Genomic DNA, 23,734 nt, shown 5'->3' with positions numbered 1-23,734 from the left:
TTAAACACATGTGGATCCCAAGAGCTTTCAGATGATGTGAAACTTCTAGTTTATTGTTTACTTTCTTTAAGAAAAGCACACAATTATGGAAGGGTTTTGCACAGAGTTTCTGATTACATTAAGGTTTAAAAATCTGACAGGATTATGCATCATTGGGAAACAGGAGGGAATGAAAGTGCCTAAATTATATGTATTTCTGTACCATTTACTTTTATTTAATTTTTTCCTGTGTTTCTAGGAAGACAGATGGCCTCTTGGTCTTGTTTTCCCTGAACAGTCCTGATCCTATTATTGTAGGCCTTTCCACTGGCTTTATGCAGTGTTAGGCTTCCCTTAACTTTTCTAGTCCTCTTTCTACGAGCAGATAAGAATTGTCTGCTCTTAGCTAAAGATAACCTGTGGCCTCAGGCCAGTCAGTTGTATAGATATGTGTATGAACAGCTCCCCATTTTCTGAAGTTTGGCAGGTATGAAACATTCAGATCATTGCGGAGCATAACCACAGCTGGTGGATACTTTTGGTAATAGCTTTCATAAAGACAGAACCGTTGTGTAAATTAATTAATTAATATTTGCCATGTTCTTGAACATGCTAGCAAGGAAAGTCATAGAAAACTCACTAATTCTATTTTTTTTTAATTTATTAATTCGTTCGATATTTATTAGCATAAGAAATTGCAAAAGATAATTCAGTTGCTTCTCTACATGGCAGGGGAGTACAAGGTAAGTATGTTTGTGTTCATTCTGCTGTTGTAGATCCAAACTTATGTAAGCTTCTCATTAATTATGCTCTAAACTTTTTTAGGTGAAACTCATCTGATTTTTACTATGGTGAATGTTGTGATTCATTTAGGCTATCCAGAAATCTGTTCTGTAAGACAGGATTGCAGCAAAAAATCTCTGTGCTTGGAGTCAAGTTCTTTGACTTCACAGATAGGTATCTTGAGGAGTTTCGTTTTCTGAAAGGTCACAAGGACATTCTCCTTTAAGTAGTTATGACAATAATGTAGTACTTAAAGGCAGTTAAATGTGCTGCTGTTCTTGCTTTCCTGAGGCTCTCTTTGCATATCTTGCAGTTCTTGCAAGCTGGGGAATTTCAATATGTGTTGCAAACAGATTAATGCTGTATGTAACTGATTTTAATTTTCAATATATCACAGTAGTTAAACAGTTTGTGGAGCCTAAATCAGAAGATGAAGCTGATTCCCACAATCTCCCAGAATCTCTGCTTCCTATCTGTTCTGAATATGGTGGTGATACACTGGAGGACTCTATGGAGCAGCTAAAAAGAGGGCTAGAAAGTGGGACTGTTCTTATTCAGTTTGAGGTAGGTAATACTCAATTCTCAGATGCCATTAATATAGACGAATAGCTGTGACCAGCAAGTAATGTAAAGGCTTAATTAATTGGAAATGTCATTGCTGCTGTTCAGTCTTATCTCAAGAGAGCAAGAATGTGGTTTGCCTATCAGTTTGAGCCTTCACTACTTAGAATAGGGACGAATGAGCTATTAGTTTTGCATAAATATCATCTGCTGAGAAAAATGTTTTAATTAAAGTGTTTCTTGTTCAGGTATCCCAAGCTCACTAAATATTTTTTTCTTAGTTATTTTATTGGATAGAATAGTGGGGTTTTGCCAGAGGTCAGTCAGTCTTGAACTTACTTTCTTTTACCATGCTACTTAGTGGCATTTCTAAATATCCTTTATACCTTAAGTTAGGGTTTCTTGTGTGGCCTGATTTCATGGAATAAAGGGAGCAACTTGACCGTTCCTCACATCTTCTCTTAGAAGTTCATATGAAAGTGTTGGAATGTTAACTTACATTTGGAGGACATTGTATTGTCCATTTCTGTGGTGTTCCTCCTTGGCAACCTAAGCACTGATGGTTACTTCTTGGGCAGATTACTTTATAGGTGTGATTCCCAGTATGTAAGATGAGACTTTGAAGAGCTGCTCTACAGACCGATGAGTTAACAATGTGTTAGCAAGGAATGTTATAGAAAACTGACTAATAAAATGTTTTTATTAAATCATTTCTTTCAGTGTTAGTTTAAGAAATTCCAAAAGATAACTCAGCTGCTACTCTAATAGCAAATTCTCTTAGGTAAATTTTGCAGATGGTTAGGAAAAGATATTAGAGAAAATAAGATATTTTTCCACTTTCTGTATTTTCAGTTTAATCTATTTAGTGTGCACCATCATATCCCTCAAAATCCTACCATTTTTCAATCTGTTTTGCAGCAACTTTATAGAAAGAAGCCAGGTTTGGCTGTTACATGTGCAAAAGTACCTCAGAATATGGACAAGAATAGATATAAAGATGTTCTACCTTGTAAGTATAAAGTACAGTTTCTGCCTGTTTTGCTTTATCCTCTAAATGATAGCTTATAAAACAGTTGTATGGAATTCTTCATTAAAAAATTCAATATATGATCAAAGTCATATAATTGTTCACTTTATTTTCTAAAAGGTAATTATTTTGGTTTATATTCTGCTGTTTGTGTGTCTGCCATTCCTCAGTTTTTTTGACTAAATAAAAGAGAAGCATGGCTCTTAATTATCCCCTCCTTCCCCCCCTTCTTCTTTTGGCAGATGATGCCACAAGGATAATTTTGCAAGGAGATGAAGATTACATTAACGCGAATTATGTGAATGTAAGTCGTACAGAGACCTGCATTTGCTGTCTTTCTATATTATAGTAGCAGGCTAAATTCAGCCTTTCTAAGCAATAAGGGTTTTCTGGGGATTTATAAACGTAAAAGATGTGAAGATTCATAATGCAAAGATTAAGTGTCTCTTGAGAAACAGGTGGCCATCCTGATACACAGTATATGCAAGCGATATGTGCAGTCTCTTTAACCAGTAAAAATTGTTTTACCTTTCCATATACTGCAAATGCTGAGGTTGTCTCCTATAGCTTAAAACTAAGCCTTTTCCCCCTCTAGAAACACTTATGGCCTATCTGCTATACCCTGAAGGGTCCTGAAGATAAACCAGAACTCTGCTTGCCCTTATCATGTGTGTTGACTGGGAGACAGGGAAAAGAGGGAAAAATATATATAATATTTGTGTCAGATACTTAAGTTAAACATGTAAATCACAGAATCAGCTATTAATGTGTCTAGAATCAGGCAATAAACAGCTTTTGCTAATGTATCTTTGGTATACCTTGCTATTTTTCCTTACTAAATATTAAAGAAAATTTAAAAAGCTTTGCAATTTCAAGTTTTCAAATATGTTTTCATTCTTAGCCATTTCTTCTTGTTCAGCTTGAGGGACTATAGAATCTTTAGTATATATGTAGTTTAGATAAATATTTAAAGGTTTTTCACGTAACAAATTGTGATCTTGATTGTCTTATTACTCAGCTTGCCACCTTAATCTTCCCTCAGAACCTTCTATTTGAATGCAATGTGAAATTAAAACACTATTGCAGTAGTGAGAACAAAATTTACATAGGATATTTCTTTCCCTTTATAGATGGAAATTCCTTCTGTGGGCATTGTGAACAGGTACATTGCTACTCAGGGGCCTCTTCCACACACATGTGCACACTTCTGGCAAGTAGTCTGGGATCACAAGTTGTCACTGATCATCATGTTGACAACTCTCACAGAACGAGGACGGGTAAGTGTTCAGGTTCTTTGTATGCTGAACAAATGTATAAAGAAATGTGCATTTAAATTTTTTTCCCATTGTTATGATCAAATAACCCTAAAAAAGGCCAGCTTATTCTGTTGAATTATTTCTCTGAAGTCCCAGCTTTCCAAGTTATTTAGAGGAATATGTACTCTGAAACTTTCTTTTTTGTTCTGCTTCTTTGAAAAGAAACTAGCTGTCTGATAAACAGAAGTCACTGCACTGATTTCTTTTTGCTAATCAGCCAGGTACTACATTTTATCCCCTGAGAACTGGGCTCCATGTGGCAGTTGCTCTCTTGATGGTTCAGCAGATGTTTGGAAGCATGGAGCAGGTTGAGCAAAACTTGCAAACCTGGCTTCAAGCAAGAGTCTAACATTACAGTGTTTACTAGTTTCAGCATGCTGGTGATCAGAATTTAAGTTTAAATTCATATATATCATATATATAGAATCATAGAATACTTAGGGTCGGAAAGGACCTTAAGATCATCTAGTTCCAACCCCCCTGCCGTGGGCAGGGACACCTTATGCTAAATCATATCACCGAAGGCCTCGTCCAACCTGGTCTTGAGCACTGCCAGGGATGGAGCATTCACAACCTCCCTGGGCAACCTATTCCAGTGCCTCACCACCCTAACAGGAAAGAATTTCCTTCCTATATCCAATCTAAACTTCCCCTGTTTAAGTTTTAACCCGTTACCCCTTGTCCTATCACTACAGTCCCTAATGAAGAGTCCCTCTCCAGCATCCCTATAGGCCCCCTTCAGATACTGGAAGGCTGCTATGAGGTCTCCATGCAGGCTTCTCTTCTCCAGGCTGAACAGCCCCAACTTTCTCAGCCTGTCTTCATATGGGAGGTGCTCCAGTCCCCCGATGATCTTCATGGCCCTTCTCTGGACTTGTTCCAACAGTTCCATGTCCTTTTTATGTTGAGGACACCAGAACTGCACACAATACTCCAAGTGAGGTCTCCCAAGAGCAGAGTAGAGGGGCAGGATCACCTCCTTAGACCTGCTGGTCACGCTCCTTTTGATGCAGCCCAGGATACGGTTGGCTTTCTGGGCTAAAAGCACACACTGCCTGCTCATGTTCATTTTCTCATCAACCAACACCCCCACGTCCTTCTCCGCAGGGCTGCTCTGAATCTCTTCTCTGCCCAACCTGTAGCTGTGCCTGGGATTGCTCTGACCCAGGTGTAGGACCTTGCACTTGCCATGGTTAAACTTCATGAGGTTGGCATCAGCCCACCTCACAAGCATGTCAAGGTCCCTCTGGATGGCATTCCTTCCCTCCAGGGTATCAACCGAACCACACAGCTTGGTGTCATCGGCAAACTTGCTGAGGGCACACTCAATCCCACTGTCCATGTCACTGACAAAGATGTTAAACAAGATCGGTCCCAACACCGATCCCTGAGGGACACCACTCGTTACTGGTCTCCAGCCGGACATTGAGCCATTGACCACAACTCTTTGTGTGCGGCCATCCAGCCAGTTCTTTATCCACCGAGTGGTCCATCCATCAAATTGATGTCTCTCCAATTTAGAGACAAGGATGTCGTGTGGGACAGTGTCAAACACTTTACACAAGTCCAGGTAGATGACATCAACTGCTCTACCCCTGTCCATCAGTTCTGTAGCCCCATCATAGAAGGCCACCAAATTGGTCAGGCAGGATTTCCCCTTAGTGAAGCCATGCTGGCTGTCACCAAGCACCTTATTGTTTTTCATGTGCCTTAGCATGCCTTCCAGGAGAATCTGCTCCAAGATTTTGCCCGGCACAGAGGTGAGACTGACTGGTCTGTAATTCCCTGGGTCATCCATTTTCCCCTTCTTGAAAATGGGGGTTATATTTCCCTTTTTGCAGTCATCGGGAACTTCCCCTGACTGCCATGATTTCTCAAATATGATGGCCAGCGGCTTCACAACTTCATTCGCCAGCTCCTTCAGGACCCACAGGTGGATCTCATCAGGACCCATGGACTTGGGCACATTCAGGTTCTTAAGATGGTCTCGAACCAGATCCTCTCCTACAGTGGGTGCAAGGTCTCCATTCTCACAGTCCCTGCATCTGCCTTCCAAGGCTTGGGTGGTTTGGTCAGAGCCTTTGCCAGTGAAGACTGAGGCAAATAAGTCATTCAGAACCTCAGCCTTCCCCAAATCCTGTGTAGCCAGTTCTCCCGAGAGCTTCCTGAGGGGGCCTACATTCTCCTTAGTCTGTTTTTTATTTGCTATGTACTTGTAGAATCCCTTCCTGTTATCTTTAATACCTCTAGCTAAGTTTAATTCTAACTGGGCCTTATATCATAGGTTCTTTCCTAGAATTGCCTGAAAATTCCTTTAAATCTGTTAAATATAACAATCCATGAATTTCAGAATAATATAGAATGGTTTGGGTTTAAAGGGACCTTAAAGATCACCTGTTTCCAGCCCCCCTGCCGTGGGCAGAGGCAACTTCTACTAGACCAGATTGCTCAAACCCCATCCAACCTGGCTTTGAAAATTAAAGCAATATCTGGTGTATTCTGGTGTATTTTGATTTACCCTATGCTTTATAGTTTTAAAGATGAAGCTTTTAGATTATTAATGTACAGAAAATTTTATGTACATATTAATGTACAAAAAAGCATTGGTTCTGACGTTTTAAAGACTGAAAACTGAACAGTTTGGGTTTTTCTGAGGTGGATGATGACTCTTAAATGACTGCACTTTAGTTTTTATCATTATTTTCTATGTAATCTATCCTATGCTGTCAAATTTCTGGCACGTCAGTCAAAAGCAATTTGTTTAGAAAGCAAGTAAGTATTTCAGGTCCTAAACAGCATAACAATTGAGAAATAAGTAAGGACAGTTGTGTATTCCTTTTTCTGCTCTTCTCTGTGTAGAATGGGTTGTCTCTTAGGGCTTCCACAAATGGAGCCTGCCTTGCTCTTTCCCTCAGCTGTGAGACTGCAGTGTTGGAACAGGGTGGGAAGGACTGGTACACACTGCTTTTCACATTCCAGCATGATCTTGCTTCAAGGTCTAAGACTAATTCAGTTTGAAGAGACTTGTGGAGGTATCACATGCACTCCTCAATTCAAAGCAGGGGCAGCTCTGAATTTCATGCAGGTTATGCAGTGTCATGTCAGTTAAGGTTTAATTATTTCCATGGATGAAGGTTTCACAGCCTCATAGAGCATCCTGTTTCTGTGCTTGATAACCCTCATGGACATCTAATAAAAATTTCCATTTTTCTATCTTTTATTCAGTTGCTTCTTGTCCTTTCTTTGTTCACTTCCAAGAAAAGTGTGGCTCTGCCTTTACTGTAACCTGCTATTAGGTGGCTGAAGTTAGTTATAAATTTGTCCCCTATACTTTTCTTCTTAAAAGGGAATAAATCCATCTGTTTCTCCTCCTATATTATGCCTGGAGAAGTCATTTTAGCAATTGCAGATAAGTACCAGACAGAAAGTATCTTGCATCCAATTTACCTGAATTTTTATTATGAATTACTAAAGGAAAGGTTTGTAGAGAATTTAGCCTATTTTGTCATGCTATTTTCCAATTTGGATGTAAACACCTGTTGTGGTTTAAACCCAGCCAGACAACTCATTTGCTCACTCCCCCCCTTCTTGCCCTCCCCCTACTACCGGAGGAATGGAGAGGAGAATTGAAAAGAATGCAACTCCCACAGGTTGAGATAACAGTCCAGTAACTAAGGTATAACACAAATCACTGCTGCTACCACCAATAATAATAATGATAACGGAAATAACAAGGGAAGAGAATACAACACCTCAGCACCAGCCGACCAATAACTCTCCCCACCCTACCAAGCAACGACCCATACCTCATTCAACCATTCAACCCTGCAGTGAACTGGCCCTTTTGGGTAACTCCCAGTTACATCCTGGGCATGACATGCTGTGGTATGGAATACCTCTTTGGTCAGTTTGGGTCAGGTGTCCTGTCTCTGCTTCCTCCCGGCTTCCCCTCCTCCCTGGCAGACCATGAGGCTCAGAAAGTCCTTGATCAGACTAAAGCATCAGTGTTATCTGCTCTGTTCCCAGGCCGAAAGTCAAAACACAGTGCTGCACCAGCTACTAAGAAGGAGAAAAATGACTGCTACTGCTGAACCCAGGACAACACCTCACTGACAAACCAGCATAGATTTTTATACCACTCCTTCAATTCTGTGAACCATAGCATAGGAGAGGAACCTAGAAACAGAAGTGCTTGTATACAGTCTTGACGTGTGCTTATTTTTCATTACAGACCAAATGTCATCAGTACTGGCCTGATCCACCAGATGTAATGGAATACGGCAGCTTTCGTGTCAGATGCCATTCTGAAGATTGTACGATTGCTTATGTTGTTAGAGAAATGGTGATTACAAACGTTGAGGTAAATACCTGTTATCTTTAATTATTCCCAAGGAAGCTGAATGAATACATATATAGATAGGTAGATATAGACCCTGTATCTGCGCATGAACACCTCTGAATGAGAATGTACATGGGTGTATGTACGTATACACACATTTTTATAAAAGAAATATGATTTTATTATATGAATCAACATTCATATAATTCATATAATCATCAACAGGATGATTATTTCTTTAGAGCTTCTTTGAAAATATGCTTTTTGAAGTTCTATAATACATTAATACATTATTAGAATACCAGTACAGCATAAGCTTTGTAAAGAAGTGCAGTGCTTTTCTGTAATCAGTTTTGCAGTCACTGACTCTTCACAAATATTCTGATTTTCAATGAGGGATTTATTCAAACTGTGTTCTTTTAAGGATGAAATTTGGGTCACTTGGTTAATGACACATGCAGCTAGAATAGCTAACAAAGAAGTGAAGCATAATAATGTTGTTTTGAGAGAAGATGCCGAATGTCAGCTCCTTTTCATTGTCTTCAGTCAGATTTTTAAAAAGAAAAAAAAATCCTTATATATCTCAACTGAAATGTGCTCAATTTATGTAAGGTACTTTTTCCATAGCTGTTAATAGTTTATGCTAATGGAAGGGTTATAAAGCAAAGAGAACATGAAATAGTTCTTGCATATCAGGTTGTGTTGTAAAATCGTATGTTCAGATCACACCTAGACTTCCCACAACCTGCGTATATGAGATTAGGGTTGGTTTTGTTCATAAGTTGTCCTACATTTCTTACACATTTCCCTTTTCATCTCTTCTCCTGAATTCTGTGGCCACAAGTATTTTCTAAGAAGGTTAAGGGTTTGTGCTATCGTAAGATACATGCATAAGAAGTCACTGTGTACTGACCAAATACTAATTTACAGTTCCAGTGCTATTCAATCTTTTAAACTTCTGTATGTTTAAGTAAGTAGATTTTACTGTTACTAGAATTGCTGGTAGTAAGAAAAAGGAAATAGCAGTTTTAAAATGTGACATTTAATTGGTGTTCTTACAGCAAGATGACCAATCCTTTAGTCTCATAAATTTTCTATAGAGTCACTTGGCAGTGCATCCATAGTTTCTTTAACATGATTAGAATTTCCTTTGAAGTCATGAACACCACATGTTTAGAGGTGCATGTACTTAAAAAGTTTTTCAGTTAAGACTGTTTACAGTTCCTAGATATAAGAAACTATCCAGTCAGGAAGCAGCATGACTTTTGCTTCTGTTTTTCAGCCAATTATCCTGCAAGTGATAAACTTGAATGTCAGCACAGAAGAAATTAACCTCATTAAAGCAGTACTGCAGTCTGTAGACCAACTTTTAGTCCCTGTTACTTAAATTCGCTGATTGCCAGTTAACTTGGGTTGCTAAGGCTTCATGTAAATACTAGTTTACTCTTTTCAAATACTTGTTCTTTTTCTTCATTAGTATTTATCAAACCATTACATAATTTTGAGTAAATTCACCAGTGACCATATTCAATATGGGTTTGGGTTTTTTTTTCACTTCAGGTGTGTCTATTAGCATGTGATAAGTCGAAATTCTAATGAGAGTAGGGCAGTCAACTTTATTTTTTTATTTCTTTTAATACAAGTTAATTATTTTTGTGATAAAGTATTTGTGAGAATATAGTGTGCCTTTGTAGACATGTTAACAGGTGTGAAAGTTACAGGGGTCTTCAGCTGTCTAAGTTGTCTCATGATAGCTCTCAGCTAGAACATTGTTTCTACAGCAAAGGCATATGCTTGCATGGATTTCATCTAGGTTAGCCAAAAGCACGGTAAAGCGAATCCCTGGTGGATGTGAGTGTATTGCGGTAAGGGCAGAGTTGTTTTGAGGGGGTCTTTTATTTTGGTTTATTTTTTCACTATAGGCAAGCTTATTTGTACACAAATAAAGTGGCTACACTCAACGCTGACCTGTCCACACGGTAAAAATATGACCCTAATAATTGATAGCTCTGTGTGCATTTGGCATTTCAGATGGCAATAAAAACCTTTGTACCTTGTTAAAACATACTGAAAGGACTCACTGAAACACTGAAGTATCTCCTAGTCTTACATGTCGTTTGAGTTTCTTTCTTAAAGCTGTCCATATGTGTTCTTCTGGAGGCATCTTGTGTTTGAGTAGACTTTGTATAGCTTTAAATGTACTACCTCTCACAGGCACAGTTGTTGTATTCTTTAAAGAATACATTAAAAGTCATCTGAATTCAAGCCAGGTTTTATTATTCCCTGAACTAATGTGAGCATCATTGGACTGGTCTTTTTGAATAAAAGTAGCTTTTAATGATAAGATGGATAAAGCTTTCAAACTCACAAGAGAATTGATTTCTGTTGAAAAGGCATAATAGTGAAAGAGTTTCCTGCAAATTAAGTTGCACAGATTTCACATCTGCGTTTAGGGGAAAATAGCTTGAAAGAGAAGTGTATGAAACGATGCCTTTTGTTCAGGTATGTTCTGAAGACTTGAGGAACTAAAAACTTCCTAGGATTTTTCTGACACAGTGCTTCTCTGCCTGTGATTGAGCATTCGCCAATGTGTGAAATATTTGTAACTGTTCTAAGCCTCATGAAATGAAATAAGGATTAATTTCTTACTTTTTATTTTCAAGACAAAAATTTAAGTCTATCCTGTAACAAAATGAAAGGAAAGTAAATAAAGCACTAATTTGAGGATTTTTTGAGGCTAGGTAGGTGATTTTTTTTACCTCTCAGAAAGCTTCAGAACACTTTGGGAACGAGAACAAGCAGACCAAAGGCAATAAATTCTGTAGTGTGATTGCAGAAATTCACTACACAATGCACTGTTTTGTAAGACAAGATAAATATTTCTTTTCAACCACTGAAAAAATAGCATGGTAAGCATGAAGAAAACTTCCATTCAGTTTGCTTTAAGATAGTTACCTCACAACATACCATTGCTTGTTAAATCTCACCAATTGCATCCAGTTATGTTATGAAAAAAAAACAAACTTTTTTTTCTGTTTTCTCTTGTTTAAGCAAGGATTTTTTATTATTTCTGTTAAGTGTGACTGGAACCCAGCCATGGAACTTAGCAAGGCTGTGGAGATGATACATGCTGGAGTGTATTACTCTCATAACTTTGAAGAACTGTAATTTTGCAAGGGTTTGTTGGGGGGGCGGGTTGGTTACTGCTTTATTTTGAATTCTGCCACATCTAATGTTTGTTACCACACCTTGTTGGTTGCTTCCAAAGTGCCCTGTTATTCTCCCACCTGATTAGTTTTATTAACTAAACTAAATCATTCAAAGAAAATGAAAAAGAAAAAAAACCCAAACCAATATGTTTAAAAAATGATTGAGTTTCAGTCTTTAAAGACAAGTTATACCATTGCTATGATGAATGAGTGAACGACATGAAAGAGCACTTACACATTATAAAAAACCCAGGTCAATTTATTTAAGGCAATTCCTTGTCATAATGCAGACTGTTTAGCATGATGGTGCAGACAATGACAATGCAAAAAGTGGGATTTGTGGAGATAAGCTGCTTTTTCATTTAAAAGTTGTCACTTTCCATGGACATCACAGTGGTGAAGGTGATGCTTTGAAGAAAAAGAAAATAAATTCCTGCAGCAATTCAAACAAATTGAAGATTACACATATTCATTTTGCTAAGGAATGATATTGCTGTTTGCTTAAGGGAGGACATAAAATTGCAATATTCAGAATGACTGGTATCTTTCTGTTTATGAATGACCAACATGTAGGCCTTCTAGTGACTATGTTAAATTGTTATTAGATGAAACAAAGACAGCAATGTGAGCTGAAAATAGAATCTCTGATATTTTTACACATCTTAATTGTTTGGGCTGAAGATTTCCATGCCATTTGTCTTCCTTGCCAGATACATGTCGTACAACTGTTTGTGGGGGGAAATGTTAAGTTTGCTTATGTTAGATTCTTAGATTCATCTCTGAAACTTTTGCTTTTGCACATTAAACAAGACCTTACTTTTTTTATTTCCAAAGAAATCTATAGAAATATGATCATATCGTAAACGTCTTGAATAAACGTGTCACACTGCAGAGGCATTTCAAAGGCTTTTCTGAAAATGGTCTGCACTAAATGAGTTCTGTTCTGTCAGATACTTGAGGTAGAAGAATACAAATTGATTTTGAATAGGAAAGAGCTGAAGAACAAAAGTAGATTAAAAGTGTTATGGCAAGAGCATACAGGAGCATAGTGGGGTGGGAACAGTGGTCCAACAAAAATCCAAATGCTACTGCCAGATTATCCTGCTCTTCAGAAACTAGGCTTTAACCCTGATCACTGAATCTGCTTTCAAGGTATATATTTGAAGTTCACTAGCAAAGAGCATACCTTTTCCTGCTTAGAAGATAACAGGACCAATTCAAGGTTAATGTAGTTCATGGTGAAATTTCTTTTATGGTAGATTATTATAACCTAGACCAAAAAGGACATTAAATAAAAAGGTGAAATGCAAAATCAATGGCTTGGATTTTAAGAAAAGTCAAAATTAAGGTTGACCTTTCAAGCTTAAATTTCCTTCTTTCTATATGAGTATTATCATTCTAAGCTCTGTGTGGTTTTTCTTCTTTAAAGAGCACTCAATTCTTTTATTAATCAGGGAGAATCATTTTAGGAGAATGAAACATGGAAGCCTGCCTTTTGATTTAATTATAATAAGCAGGGCTGCAAACTACAGAAAGATGAAGAATCGATATTTTTGTGGTTGAAGGTCTTGATAATGAGATTGTTTTGCAAGTGTTACAGCACCCATTTGAAGCATTACCACTGACAGCACCATATTTTGTCAGGAGTTGCAATCGCAATGACAAGCATAGTAAAGGTCATGTATCTTTACGCTGTGTTTCTGAGCAAAATCTAGGATGTTAGCTTAACCACAGTGAAGTTGCTTTTTGCAGTACGATGTCTTGAATTTGCACAGGAAAGGTAGGTACAAGTACATTTTATTTTTGGCAGTTACCTTTGCTGCAACAGCAATAACCATTATCAGGACACTAACAAACACCTTGGGGCATGTCTAAGCTTGGGACATGTCTAAGACTTCTGTAGATGCTTGCCAAGTGAATATGGTTCAGTGCTGTGAAGCAGCTAAATGGTGGTCAAGTGGCTGATGATAAACTGGGCAAATGACAATCTAGAAGTATCATTGGAGTCTGTACATTGTTTGGACTCATTTTTTTTAAATCCACCATTGTTAGGCTGATTTGTGAAAACACCAAATACCTAAATTCAATTGCAATCAGTCCATGTGCATTCAAAAAACATTAAATATTTTTTGAACAAGGTATATAATGTCAAGTTAGGCAAAAACAGCAACTGGGACATGAGCAGCTCTTGTAAGTCTAAACTTCCAGAAAGTGAGACAGCAGGAAAGGACTAATAGAGCCAGATTTTATAAAGATAAATTCTACATGTATCAGTCATTATGATGTTGCAATAATAACTTATTTAAAACCTCAGTCAAAAAAAAAAATGTAGAAAGGATTTAAGCTGACTTGCAGATGATAATGGTTTGGACAGCAACTGGAGTATAATGAGAAGCTACCTTTTCCACTACTAGCTTTGTACAAAGAAGCAGGATCTGGGAGAAAAAAGGTGTTTAAAAGTAAGTATTCGTAGTAGGACATATACAGTGAAGCTAGCTATGGGACCAGTAACTGTAATTCTAGCACTTTTTTTAATATATGAGTGCTAGATTTCAGTAAGTGTGGTGGTCTTTTAATGCAATTTATTTCCATGTATGGTGGTATTTGACTGACATTTTTCTGAATTTAAAGGCTGACTTTTATTATGAATGTAAAGACCACTAAAAATAGCTTTAAAAAAATCTGGACTTCTAATACCTAAAGGTATTAGAATTTGAAGAACTAGTTGTAACGTATATGAATAAAGCTGCCATTTACAATAGGCTTAGCTTTCTAATTAAAAAAAAATAAGTATTTTAAAATATTTGTGCATTTTGAAAAGTGAGTGATGGAAGGGTCAAGTTTTAACAATTGGAATCATCTCAGAAGAGCTCAACCAAATGAATCAAAACTCATCAAAGCGCTATAGATAAAACACAGGCAACTGGGAAATTATGCTGAAGCTTGAGGCATACCTGAAATAATCAACGAACAGCTATGGTAGTGTTTAGGGATGAGTAGGGCATTTAACAGATAATGAAGATGATCTCACCAAAAGGAGCAGCTCTGAGGATCAAGTGCGTGCTCTGACACGTATTCTCACTCCGAGTAAGTCTTATGTAATATGTTTGTGGCACTTAATGTCTATGAACTATTTTTTAAAAATGCAACTTGCTATATTTGAGTCTGAATTACTGACAAGTAAAAATTAAGTTGACTCCATTCTCTTTTCTGAGCTTGTAAAATGTAAAATGGCTTTTGATGCTACAGATCACTGTTGGTGGTTCTTACGTGTGCCCCTGGCATTTATCCATGATGCGTGTCTTGAAGTTCTTGATGCACATGAAAGGTCACTGAATGCTCACTCTTGGATAATTTTAGAATGACTCAAGTCTTTGTTTCACCTGAATGCTGTAATTCAAATGTCTTTGATTTAAGAGAATCAGTTTAAACTGCTGCATGTAATTGCTGCATTATCTCATTTCCGTTTGAAGATCTCCTGATTAAGCAGGCGCAGGTTTCCAAAAGACAACTTTTTAATGACGTTTTCTTGTTGTTTTTTTGGTATTTGTTTTTGATCTGTAGCATTTCAGAAAAATTTACAGTGTAATCATTTGATCAAGCTCTTAGCTACATAATGACAGCAAAGCTGACTAGAAAAAGGACATGCTTTTTCTTGCAGAGATCCTGGTCATTGTGAGGTCTTTTGGAGAATAGTTTGAAATGCAATTTGTATGACAGCAAGCTTGGTCATTAATGGTAGATTATATTATCCACTTGGGCCTATGCTAGACCTTTTAATAGTGATTGCTCAGATTCTGCCTTTAGGAAGCTAAGTATGAGCTGCGTTGTTTATCTTCACATCCCTGCAGGTAATTGTAAATTTCTGCAATTGCAATTACTTTGACTGGGATGAATGCATTTCCTAGAACACTGCTTGGTACACAGGCAGTAGTTTATCCTGTCTTCTGTATCTTACTAGCCTGCTCCCTGGGAGTGGAATAATTTCCTCAAGTGGAAGAGGAAAGCAAGCAGTTGAAGGCATTTGAAATAGGTCATATATTTCAGTAGTTTTGCACTTAAAAGGAAGAAAATACTTCTTAAAGTCACAAGCATCATGAAAACATTCTTGCGTGGAACACTAGGGAGAGGACAGTTTTTATAGACTAATACAGTGATAAAGGAGTTTTTATTTCAGTAGGGTGTCAAATGGTGTCTAGCAATGGACATCAATAAATGCCAGCCAGCAGCTTAACTGTTGCTAAATGTGTGGAATCAATAAAGGAGCCTGAAGACTTGTCTCAGTTTGTGAAGAGCGAGATCATTGTTGCACGATGCAGCAGAGCTCAGGAGTGTCTTAGGTTTTTTCCTTCCCACCTAATCATTGGTTATATCTGTAACATAGCAGTTGAGCGCAATCTGAATGCAAAGATGATTGAGTGATTTCATAATCAAAGTTAAAAAAAAAGCTAAACTGAAAGAACTTCTGTAAAGCTACTTTTTGAGGTATAATTGAATGAAAAAAGAGCTCTTCCTCCAACAGAATCTTTTAACTGATTTTATTGCTTCCACACATAAGTATCCTGTTGTGGGTCGTACTGAAGTCAATCATATATGTACAATGAACACGTATGTATGAGCTATATATATTGGTGTTGAACAGAAAAAGTATTTAGCAAATGTTGCAGGCAACTTTATAACTGAATCTGTAAGTACACAAAGATACATATTTAGAATGAATTATGTAGTCCCAAGACCCTGTTATTTTGATACAGTTCTTAGTAGTTCTCTGGTGTTTTCAGCTATTTCTTCCAACCTGTTAGATTATATAGTATTATTATGCTTACACCTCGTAGCATTTTACCTGGGGTGAATTCAAGGTATAATAAGTCAGCAGTCAATAAATTCAAAAAATTACAGTCTGTTTAGATCACAGAAGTTAAACTTGACACCTCATTTGTTTAGAAAATGTTATGCCTTTTGCGTGCTTTCTAAGAATTGCATGTTCATACTTTACTTTGAGTTTTAAAATGACAAATATTTTCTACATCATATGTGTCTTATAGCATCTGCAGAATATGCCTACTGTGAAAAGTATGACTTGTATCTAGTAAACATAATTAGAGGAGTCATAACACTGAACACTTTTTGAAAACCTTACTTTTTTTAGACAGAGCAACACCACACAGTCACCCATCTCCAGTATGTTGCTTGGCCTGATCATGGTGTTCCTGATGACTCAATGGACTTCTTGGAGTTTGTGACCTGTATGAGGCCAAAGAGAGTAAAGAATGAGCCTGTCCTTGTTCACTGCAGGTACTTGTGCTTTAAAATTCTGATTATAGGTTTGCTTCAGCCTTGGAATAAGCATTTGCTTTGAAAAGTTTGTCTGCAAGGCAGGAGATTCTTTTAATAAGATCAAAATGTTAAACTGTGTAATACCAGCGTTCACTGTTGAAGACAGAGACACTGGTGTTGAATCTAAAGTTCAAGTTTCTTTTCACTCCCTTTTTACTGCAGTCTTTGCGTGAAATGCCTTAGTCACGTAACTGTCACAGAGCTGGTAGTTTGCAGTGTCAGTTGTTCTTCATTTTTATCCTCTGCCACTGTTGTAACTTCATTTTGAATGGTACTGCAAAGGGTTTTTTTCAGCTGTTCAAGTGCCTGTCAAAAAGCAGTCAGTTAGATTACATTTTTTAATCAAAAATACCACCAAACAAGTGCATTTAGATTTGTAAGCAGTCATAATTGTTAAAAATCCATTTTCTTTAGGTGAGGTTTTAGTTTTATTTATATAAAAATTCTTTTTAATAACTGGCAGAAAATATACTGAACTTGCTTTAAAGATAAGCTTCACACTCTGTTCTAGTATTAAGGTCTTCCTGTAATTTCTAAGGCTCTTTGGCATCCTAGTATTAAGACCGTGATATGAATCTGGTGCATTGCAAAAACTAATTTATAGACTGTTTTTCTGTTACATTTCACAGCGCTGGAATCGGGCGCACTGGTGTATTGGTCACTATGGAAACAGCCATGTGCTTAATTGAAAGGAACCAACCTGTTTATCCCCTGGATATCGTACGAAAAATGCGAGACCAGCGAGCTATGATGGTGCAAACATCAGTAAGTGATAGAGAGGAAGCCTTATTTTCTGTACATATGTACTGCATTTGCTGAGCTGTGAGAAAACAGAATATCAAGGAGCTGCAGGTTAACATCTTGCTCTATCCTGGGTTCTCTACCACGTTCCCATTCCTGCATTCCACCTAGCCCCACTGCTCACACTTGATATTCAGCTTAAGGCTTCTGGGAAAGGCCATTGGGTGTTATTCAGATGTAATAGAAGGATTGTTCAGTTATGATAGCCTTCCCTGAAGCATGTTCAGCTGCCCTGTGGGTATTGTGTGTGTGCTTCAATTCTAAGATGATACACACAGCCAGAATCATATTGTGAGTTAGTATCAGACAGGGCATGCTCAATGAGTAAGAGTGGACTCATCAGAGCTATTAACTGGTCAGTTCAGTGGCTGCTGTTTAATCATGTGAAGTCTGTAGTTTCTCAAAGATCTGCAATCTTATCATCAGGAGCACCAAAACAAAAGCTTTGACCAAAATAATAAAGCTAAAACAAAATTTACGTAACAGTATGGCCTTTCATTAAAAAAATAAAAAAAAAGAAAAACTAACCATTTTGTTCCATTAAAGAGAAATTAAGAGATACTAACCAATACAGAAAGCAGTGCTATAGGACGTACATGGTAGAACTAGTTATCAGCTGAGTAAGCAGTAAGAATGCATGCAACAGATAAGAGCAAAGAAAACAAGTAGTCTGAGTCAGAGGAAGAAATGCTGAAGTGCTCATTCTTATTTGTTCAGTAACTTCATCACAGAAGTATTGAACAGAGAGCTAAATATCATACTTTGCTCATTCAGTCAGTAAAAAAATGCAAATCATAACAATAAAGAGAAAAGTCAAGGTAATTAAGAAATAAAGACAAAGGAAGAGAGTGATTTTTGAAAGTGGGAGTAATTGACTGAAGGGTTGAAAGAAAAGGTATGAAAATCAAGATGCAGAAAATTCATTTCCATCCCGCAGTTTTCCTGAGGTTTTCTGTACTTAAGAGCAAATGTATTGCAGGTTACAGAGAAGAGTAACATTTCTAGCTACTGGTATTTAAATGCAGTGTAAGGTCCTTGATGGTCCAAGTGCTTTTAGCCCTGTCCTTTGGGAGATATTGGGGGAATGTTTCCAGATGCCTCCAGAGAGTTGAGGGGAGCTGCCATACAAGGGAGATCATTGTGAAGATAGAAAAAAGGATTTAGAAAATGTGAAGCTTTGCTTCTTTGAATGTATGACACGGAGTTTTGGGGGAAGGTGTTCATTTTGGGGTTTTGACAATAGTGAAAAGTAATTTCGGAGAAAAGGTAGAGGAATCATCTTGTGTTCTTGGGATTCTGTTAATCATAGAATCATAGAATAGTTAGGGTTAGAAAGGACCTTAAGATCATCTAGTTCCAACCCCCCTGCCATGGGCAGGGACACTTCACACTAAGCCATGTCACCCAAGGCTCTGTCCAACCTGACCTTGAACACCGCCAGGGATGGAGCATTCACAGCTTCCCTGAGCAACCCATTCCAGTGCCTCACCACCCTTACAGTAAAGAACTTCCTCCTTATATCCAATATAAACTTCCCATGTTTAAGTTTTAACCCATTACCCCTTGTCCTATCACTACAGTCATAAACATTTATTCAGGCTAGGAGGATTTTTAGTCCTATTGCTAATGCCTTCTTGTATCACTTTTCAGAAGGAGGCTTACAGGCTAATTGGCTTTAGCAAACAGGTCCATCAACAGAAATAGTCTTTGCAATAGTATAATTCAGAAAAAAAATACTAATCTAGTTTATGAAGACTTTATAAGAATGAAATGAGCTCAGAATTTTCTGTGCTGGAAGAATTAATGTGGTTGCTATTCTTCAAAATTATGCATTCCAAAGTCTTTGATCCCATTCTGTTACAAACAGTGATTAAATTAAAATAAAGTGACTGCATCTTCTGCAATAGTGTAGGTGGTTTAAAAAAAAACCCACAAAATTTGTAGCAAGGCAGTTGGACCTGTATATCCTATATGGTAACTTTAAATACATTTTTAGTCATGTAACTTAAATGTGCCCAGTAATATGTAACTGCAGGATTGTCAAGGTTAGAATATACTTGTAATAATCAGATAGCTACCAAATAAATGGGTGAGATGTATAAAGAACAATAAAGAGATGTAAAAAGAATCTCATAAATTTGCATAGCTTTTACAACTAAATCCTATTTCCTGAAATTTAAGCATGTGTTCTTTTAAATTTGAGGGTTATGTTTTCCCTTGGCATGAGACTTTTAGTGCTTGTCCTTCAACGAATGTTACTTTTGTTTATGGAGAACACAGCTGGGAGAGTTGGATTTTCTCCTTCCATCTTTGCGTCTCCTCTCCTGTCCTTGTCGAAGAGAAAAGGAAGCAGTGGGACTGTTAGCTCTACCCAGTACTACTGTATAAGCAGGAGTTGAATCATCCATAAATGTTTGTTTTTTTTCTTTCTTACACAGAGTCAATACAAATTTGTTTGTGAAGCTATTCTTCGTGTTTACAAAGAAGGATTGGTTCGACCACTGGATTCCAGTTAGCACAGCACTGAAGGATGAATTTTTTTTTTTTCCTAAAAACACTGTTCTTTGAGTAAAGCAAGGGCTTGTTTCTGAAAGCAACTACAATGGACTTGGGAAGCCCATGAAAAGACAGATGAGCACATTTGAACTGTGGCACTTTAAATTTCTCAAGAAGATTGCTAAATCATGTACAGCATAATGAAGTCATGTAGATAAACATATGACAGCAATTGTGTGTAATATGCTTTGTTCACATAGACAACCATAAACAATCATGGGAACCTTAATACGTATCTTTTACTGCCTTAAAACTCTGTTCACTTTGAAAGTTAAAAAGGTCCTTGTGTTTCCTTTGAAATAGCAAAAAAGAAAACTCACAGTATTGAAATGATTCAGCTAATGTATTTAATATCTTGGTATGAAAGTTCATTGGAGGTGAATGTTTAAACTGTCTTACTGGGGCACTAGATACTCATGGAGATGTAACCTTGACTGCTAAAAGGTTGATGAAGAGCTTTAAAGGCTAATGTGTAAGTACTGTACATTAAGAGCTGGACAAATTAAGTATTCAGTTACCATAAATCTGTTAGTAAATATGCCAGCTGTTATAATATGCTTCTTAGAAATCACATCTACTGTATGTGATGTGAAAATAATGCTGCATTTAAGCATTTATGCAGATGGTACTGTCTACATCTTCTGTTGATCAATTGTAATTGCAACTTGCCCTTTTAACAGTGAACTGCTTCGTACAGTTTTAGTTATTTTATTACTTATCTTCTGTTTCTGCTGTCCATCTCCTTTATACTTGTTTTTCACTGCTGTTTTTTATATGTGGACTGAAAGCATTTTAACTTAAAAGAGGTTTAATTCTCTGTCACCTTTGTTTCCATGTGTATTTATAAGTTCTCATATGTAAATGTGGATTAATGTTGCACACAAGATACTAGACTTTTGACTTACTGTATATGCAAAGTAATCTAATCCAATACTGGAAGAAAAATTACTACTGAACCGGTCAAATACGTTGCTGCTATTTCAAGGTGTGAAGCTTCCAAGGGCACAGGTGTTGCTAGTGTTCTGATGGTGGTAAAATATTGACTTGCTGCCCTTCAGCAAAAAACTGCTCTTACCCAGTGAAACACAACTCACTCTTGCAAGAGTTCTGCCGGTTTACTGTGTTTCTTGCTTTATGGAAATGCAGCTAAATTCACATGAAGATTTACAAGGAAAGAGAATGAATTTGTGCATTGATAAATAATTCACCCTAAGGTACACTGGTCTCCATTTCATTTCAAATGGGAGAATTGGACTTTCTGAACAATACAACCACATTTGTATGATGTTAATTTATTTTGTGTGTGCTTTTTGATTACCCTCTCATAGTACTTCATTTTTGAATAGTGTTTAAATAATATTCTAAGGGACTGTTTAAAACTGTTATTTAAAAGATTAGTCCTAAATAAGGAAAAATTTTTATGGGGCATATTAGCCATATGTTTATATGTGTATAAAAGAGAAAATTAGATCATTTTCTTTTTAGATATATATATACACACATAATCAGATATATTTTAGAATTATGGTTTGTGTTATGGATATTATCATTTATATCTGGAGTTTCATTATAGAAACTGCCACAGCTGTATAGTATGCGTCTTTCATGTTACCGGAAGTTTATGTTTCTTCCCCAGGAGGTAGCTGAAAAGTGAACGTAGGATGTGCTAAATTGTTGACTCTTGCCTTTCTGTAGGCTTGGTCTTTTCTTCAAGATTGCATTATTAGTTATAGGTAAAGATACCTGACTACTATTTATTGATCAGAAGAATTTTAATTGGAATACGCTGGGTAGCTGGCAAAACGGAAAGCTTCTTGGTTTTGTTACATTACAGGGTGGATACGTTTGTGTTCATTCTTATATAGTGCATTCCAAATTTCACTTTCACTGAAGTTTTTGTAATACTTTGGATCATTATTCTCTTTCTTGCTTGGGCACAGATTGGAAGGCAAGAGACTGTAACTCTGTTTTAACTTGCTAAAGTGCATCTGGTCAATCTGTCTGTGACTCCAAACATAAAATTATACTGGACCTGCACATGTAGCTTGGGAAGCTTTTTTTTGAAAGATGCATGTGGAAAAGTGTTGTACAAGTTTAGACCACCTGCTGCTGTTAGAGAGGATATTGAGCACTGAAAAAACTTAGTAGCTCTTTCCCACCCAAGAAGTAGTGGACACTAAAGACTCTGTTTCTGCTGGGTGGTTAACAGAAGTCTCCCTTTTGTTATGTGTGTGCCTTGCTGTTAAAACATCTCTTTTCTTTTTCTCATTTTTTCCTTTTTCCTTTTTTTTTCCTTTTTCTTTTTTCTTTTTTCTGTTTTCTTTTTTTTTCTTTTTTTTAAGTTTTATTGTGCCCAGGTCCCAAAGTCATCCCTTGCAGCTGGCATGACTTGCAGTTAATAGTTTGTCAAGAAGTGAAAAAGGCAAGGAGGAAAAAAGCAAGAAAATAAATAGTAAGAAAATATTTAGAACATCTCTTTGTGACATCTCTTTCTTTCATAGAAGTACTTGATTAAACTTATGGTTTATTTGCATTCAAGGTTATTGCTATATTCCTATTGCTATTTATGTTTCTTCATATTGAATATGTATTTACCAAAACACTGTAAATTTATTCCTTACATAACTCCCATCTCAAGATACATGATATCGGTTTGACTTACACTGTCTGTTTCAATGATGATGGTTATATTGTGACATCAAATGCTGCTCCTGTTCTGGTAAACTTAGTTGGTTTGGGTAATACCATTCTTGAAGTCTTCCTTTGGATCTTAATAAGTTGTTTGAAATTGCTGGCCACTGAGAGACTACTGAAAATTATAAAAATAGTAAAAATAATAATCTCTGTAATATTTAATTGTTTTTGGAAAATCATAGAGCAGATATTAACTAGGCAAGTAACTTGTACATTGTGTCCATCTTTATTTCAGTCTTGCTCGGTTTTGCACAAGTACCTGTAGGGTCCTTAGGGGAGAATGAAGGGGTGTTTGTCCTCGATCTGTAGTGTGTGATGACTTTGCACTGAATAATGTATGCCTTAGATCTGATCTTGCAATGAGAGCATACTTATGAAAAGATCTTCTTAATGCTGGCTTTTGTTTCCACAGGAATTGGGGAATTAAAACCACGCTGAATTGATTGATCGGGGGAAGGGAGGGGGTTGGTAGAGTTAAAACTCCTAACACAAAATTTCTAACTGTCAGGCAATTGGCAAATAGCAGGAAATGCTGTGAAGTCAAGTTTCTGCATAACCTTCATAAACAGTTTAACCTCAGTTTTGCTAGTGTGGTCATAACAAAAGTATTCAGAAATTCTATCATTGCGGTGGATGAAGAGGGAGTAATAAGCCTTTGCGGTTTTCATCACTGTGAAATACAATAACATTTATTCTTCAAAACATCAATAAAATTAACTAAATGACTTTATATTTGATACAGAAGTAGCTAAAATGCCTATTCAGAGCATCTTCAGAAATATCACAGGGGAACACTTCTGAGGTGGAAATGGGAGGGACACATCTTGCCATGTATTGCAAATAAGAAAAATGGTGCCATAAACCATGAATGCCTTTGTGTAACAGGATGTATGAAATATAAATCATTAAAATACAACAAAACCTTGAACAGTGGTGGTGTTTTGAAAATGAAAAGAAAATGGAAAAAAAAAAAGTAATCCAGGGTTTTGCTTTCATGAATCCTGTCTTTTAGGTGTTGGTACTAAATTATATGCAATCAAAATGTACCTAAGAATTCAGCAATAGCTCTTCATATACACTTATTTTTTTAACAGTTGGTTCTCTATTTTTCCTCCTTTTTTCTACTATGCCA

General features: G+C 36.9%; 1 protein-coding gene across 6 annotated transcripts in view; it reads left to right on the top strand.

Moving 5' to 3' along the window:
* Window positions 1–21,199, top strand: part of PTPN3 (protein tyrosine phosphatase non-receptor type 3) — a 153,992-nt gene extending 132,793 nt beyond the window's left edge. For 5 of the 6 annotated variants that reach the window (XM_062610970.1, XM_062610972.1, XM_062610973.1 and 2 more), the window contains 8 exons: window positions 1,160–1,326; window positions 2,242–2,332; window positions 2,593–2,654; window positions 3,481–3,627; window positions 7,898–8,026; window positions 16,364–16,509; window positions 17,181–17,316; window positions 19,791–21,199. In XM_062610970.1, the coding sequence (XP_062466954.1) occupies window positions 1,160–1,326; window positions 2,242–2,332; window positions 2,593–2,654; window positions 3,481–3,627; window positions 7,898–8,026; window positions 16,364–16,509; window positions 17,181–17,316; window positions 19,791–19,868 (956 nt within the window). In that variant the 3' untranslated portion in view covers window positions 19,869–21,199. The remainder of the gene's footprint in view (window positions 1–1,159; window positions 1,327–2,241; window positions 2,333–2,592; window positions 2,655–3,480; window positions 3,628–7,897; window positions 8,027–16,363; window positions 16,510–17,180; window positions 17,317–19,790) is intronic. The other variant, XM_062610971.1, reaches the window with a different exon arrangement.
* The last annotated feature ends 2,535 nt before the right edge of the window (window positions 21,200–23,734 follow it).

This window comes from Pezoporus occidentalis, unplaced genomic scaffold (genome assembly GCF_034315485.1).
Source record: "Pezoporus occidentalis ecotype Australia unplaced genomic scaffold, CSIRO_AGI_Poc_V1 ctg15, whole genome shotgun sequence".
Lineage (NCBI taxonomy): Eukaryota > Metazoa > Chordata > Aves > Psittaciformes > Psittacidae > Pezoporus > Pezoporus occidentalis.
This window is presented reverse-complemented; position numbering and strand designations above follow the sequence as displayed.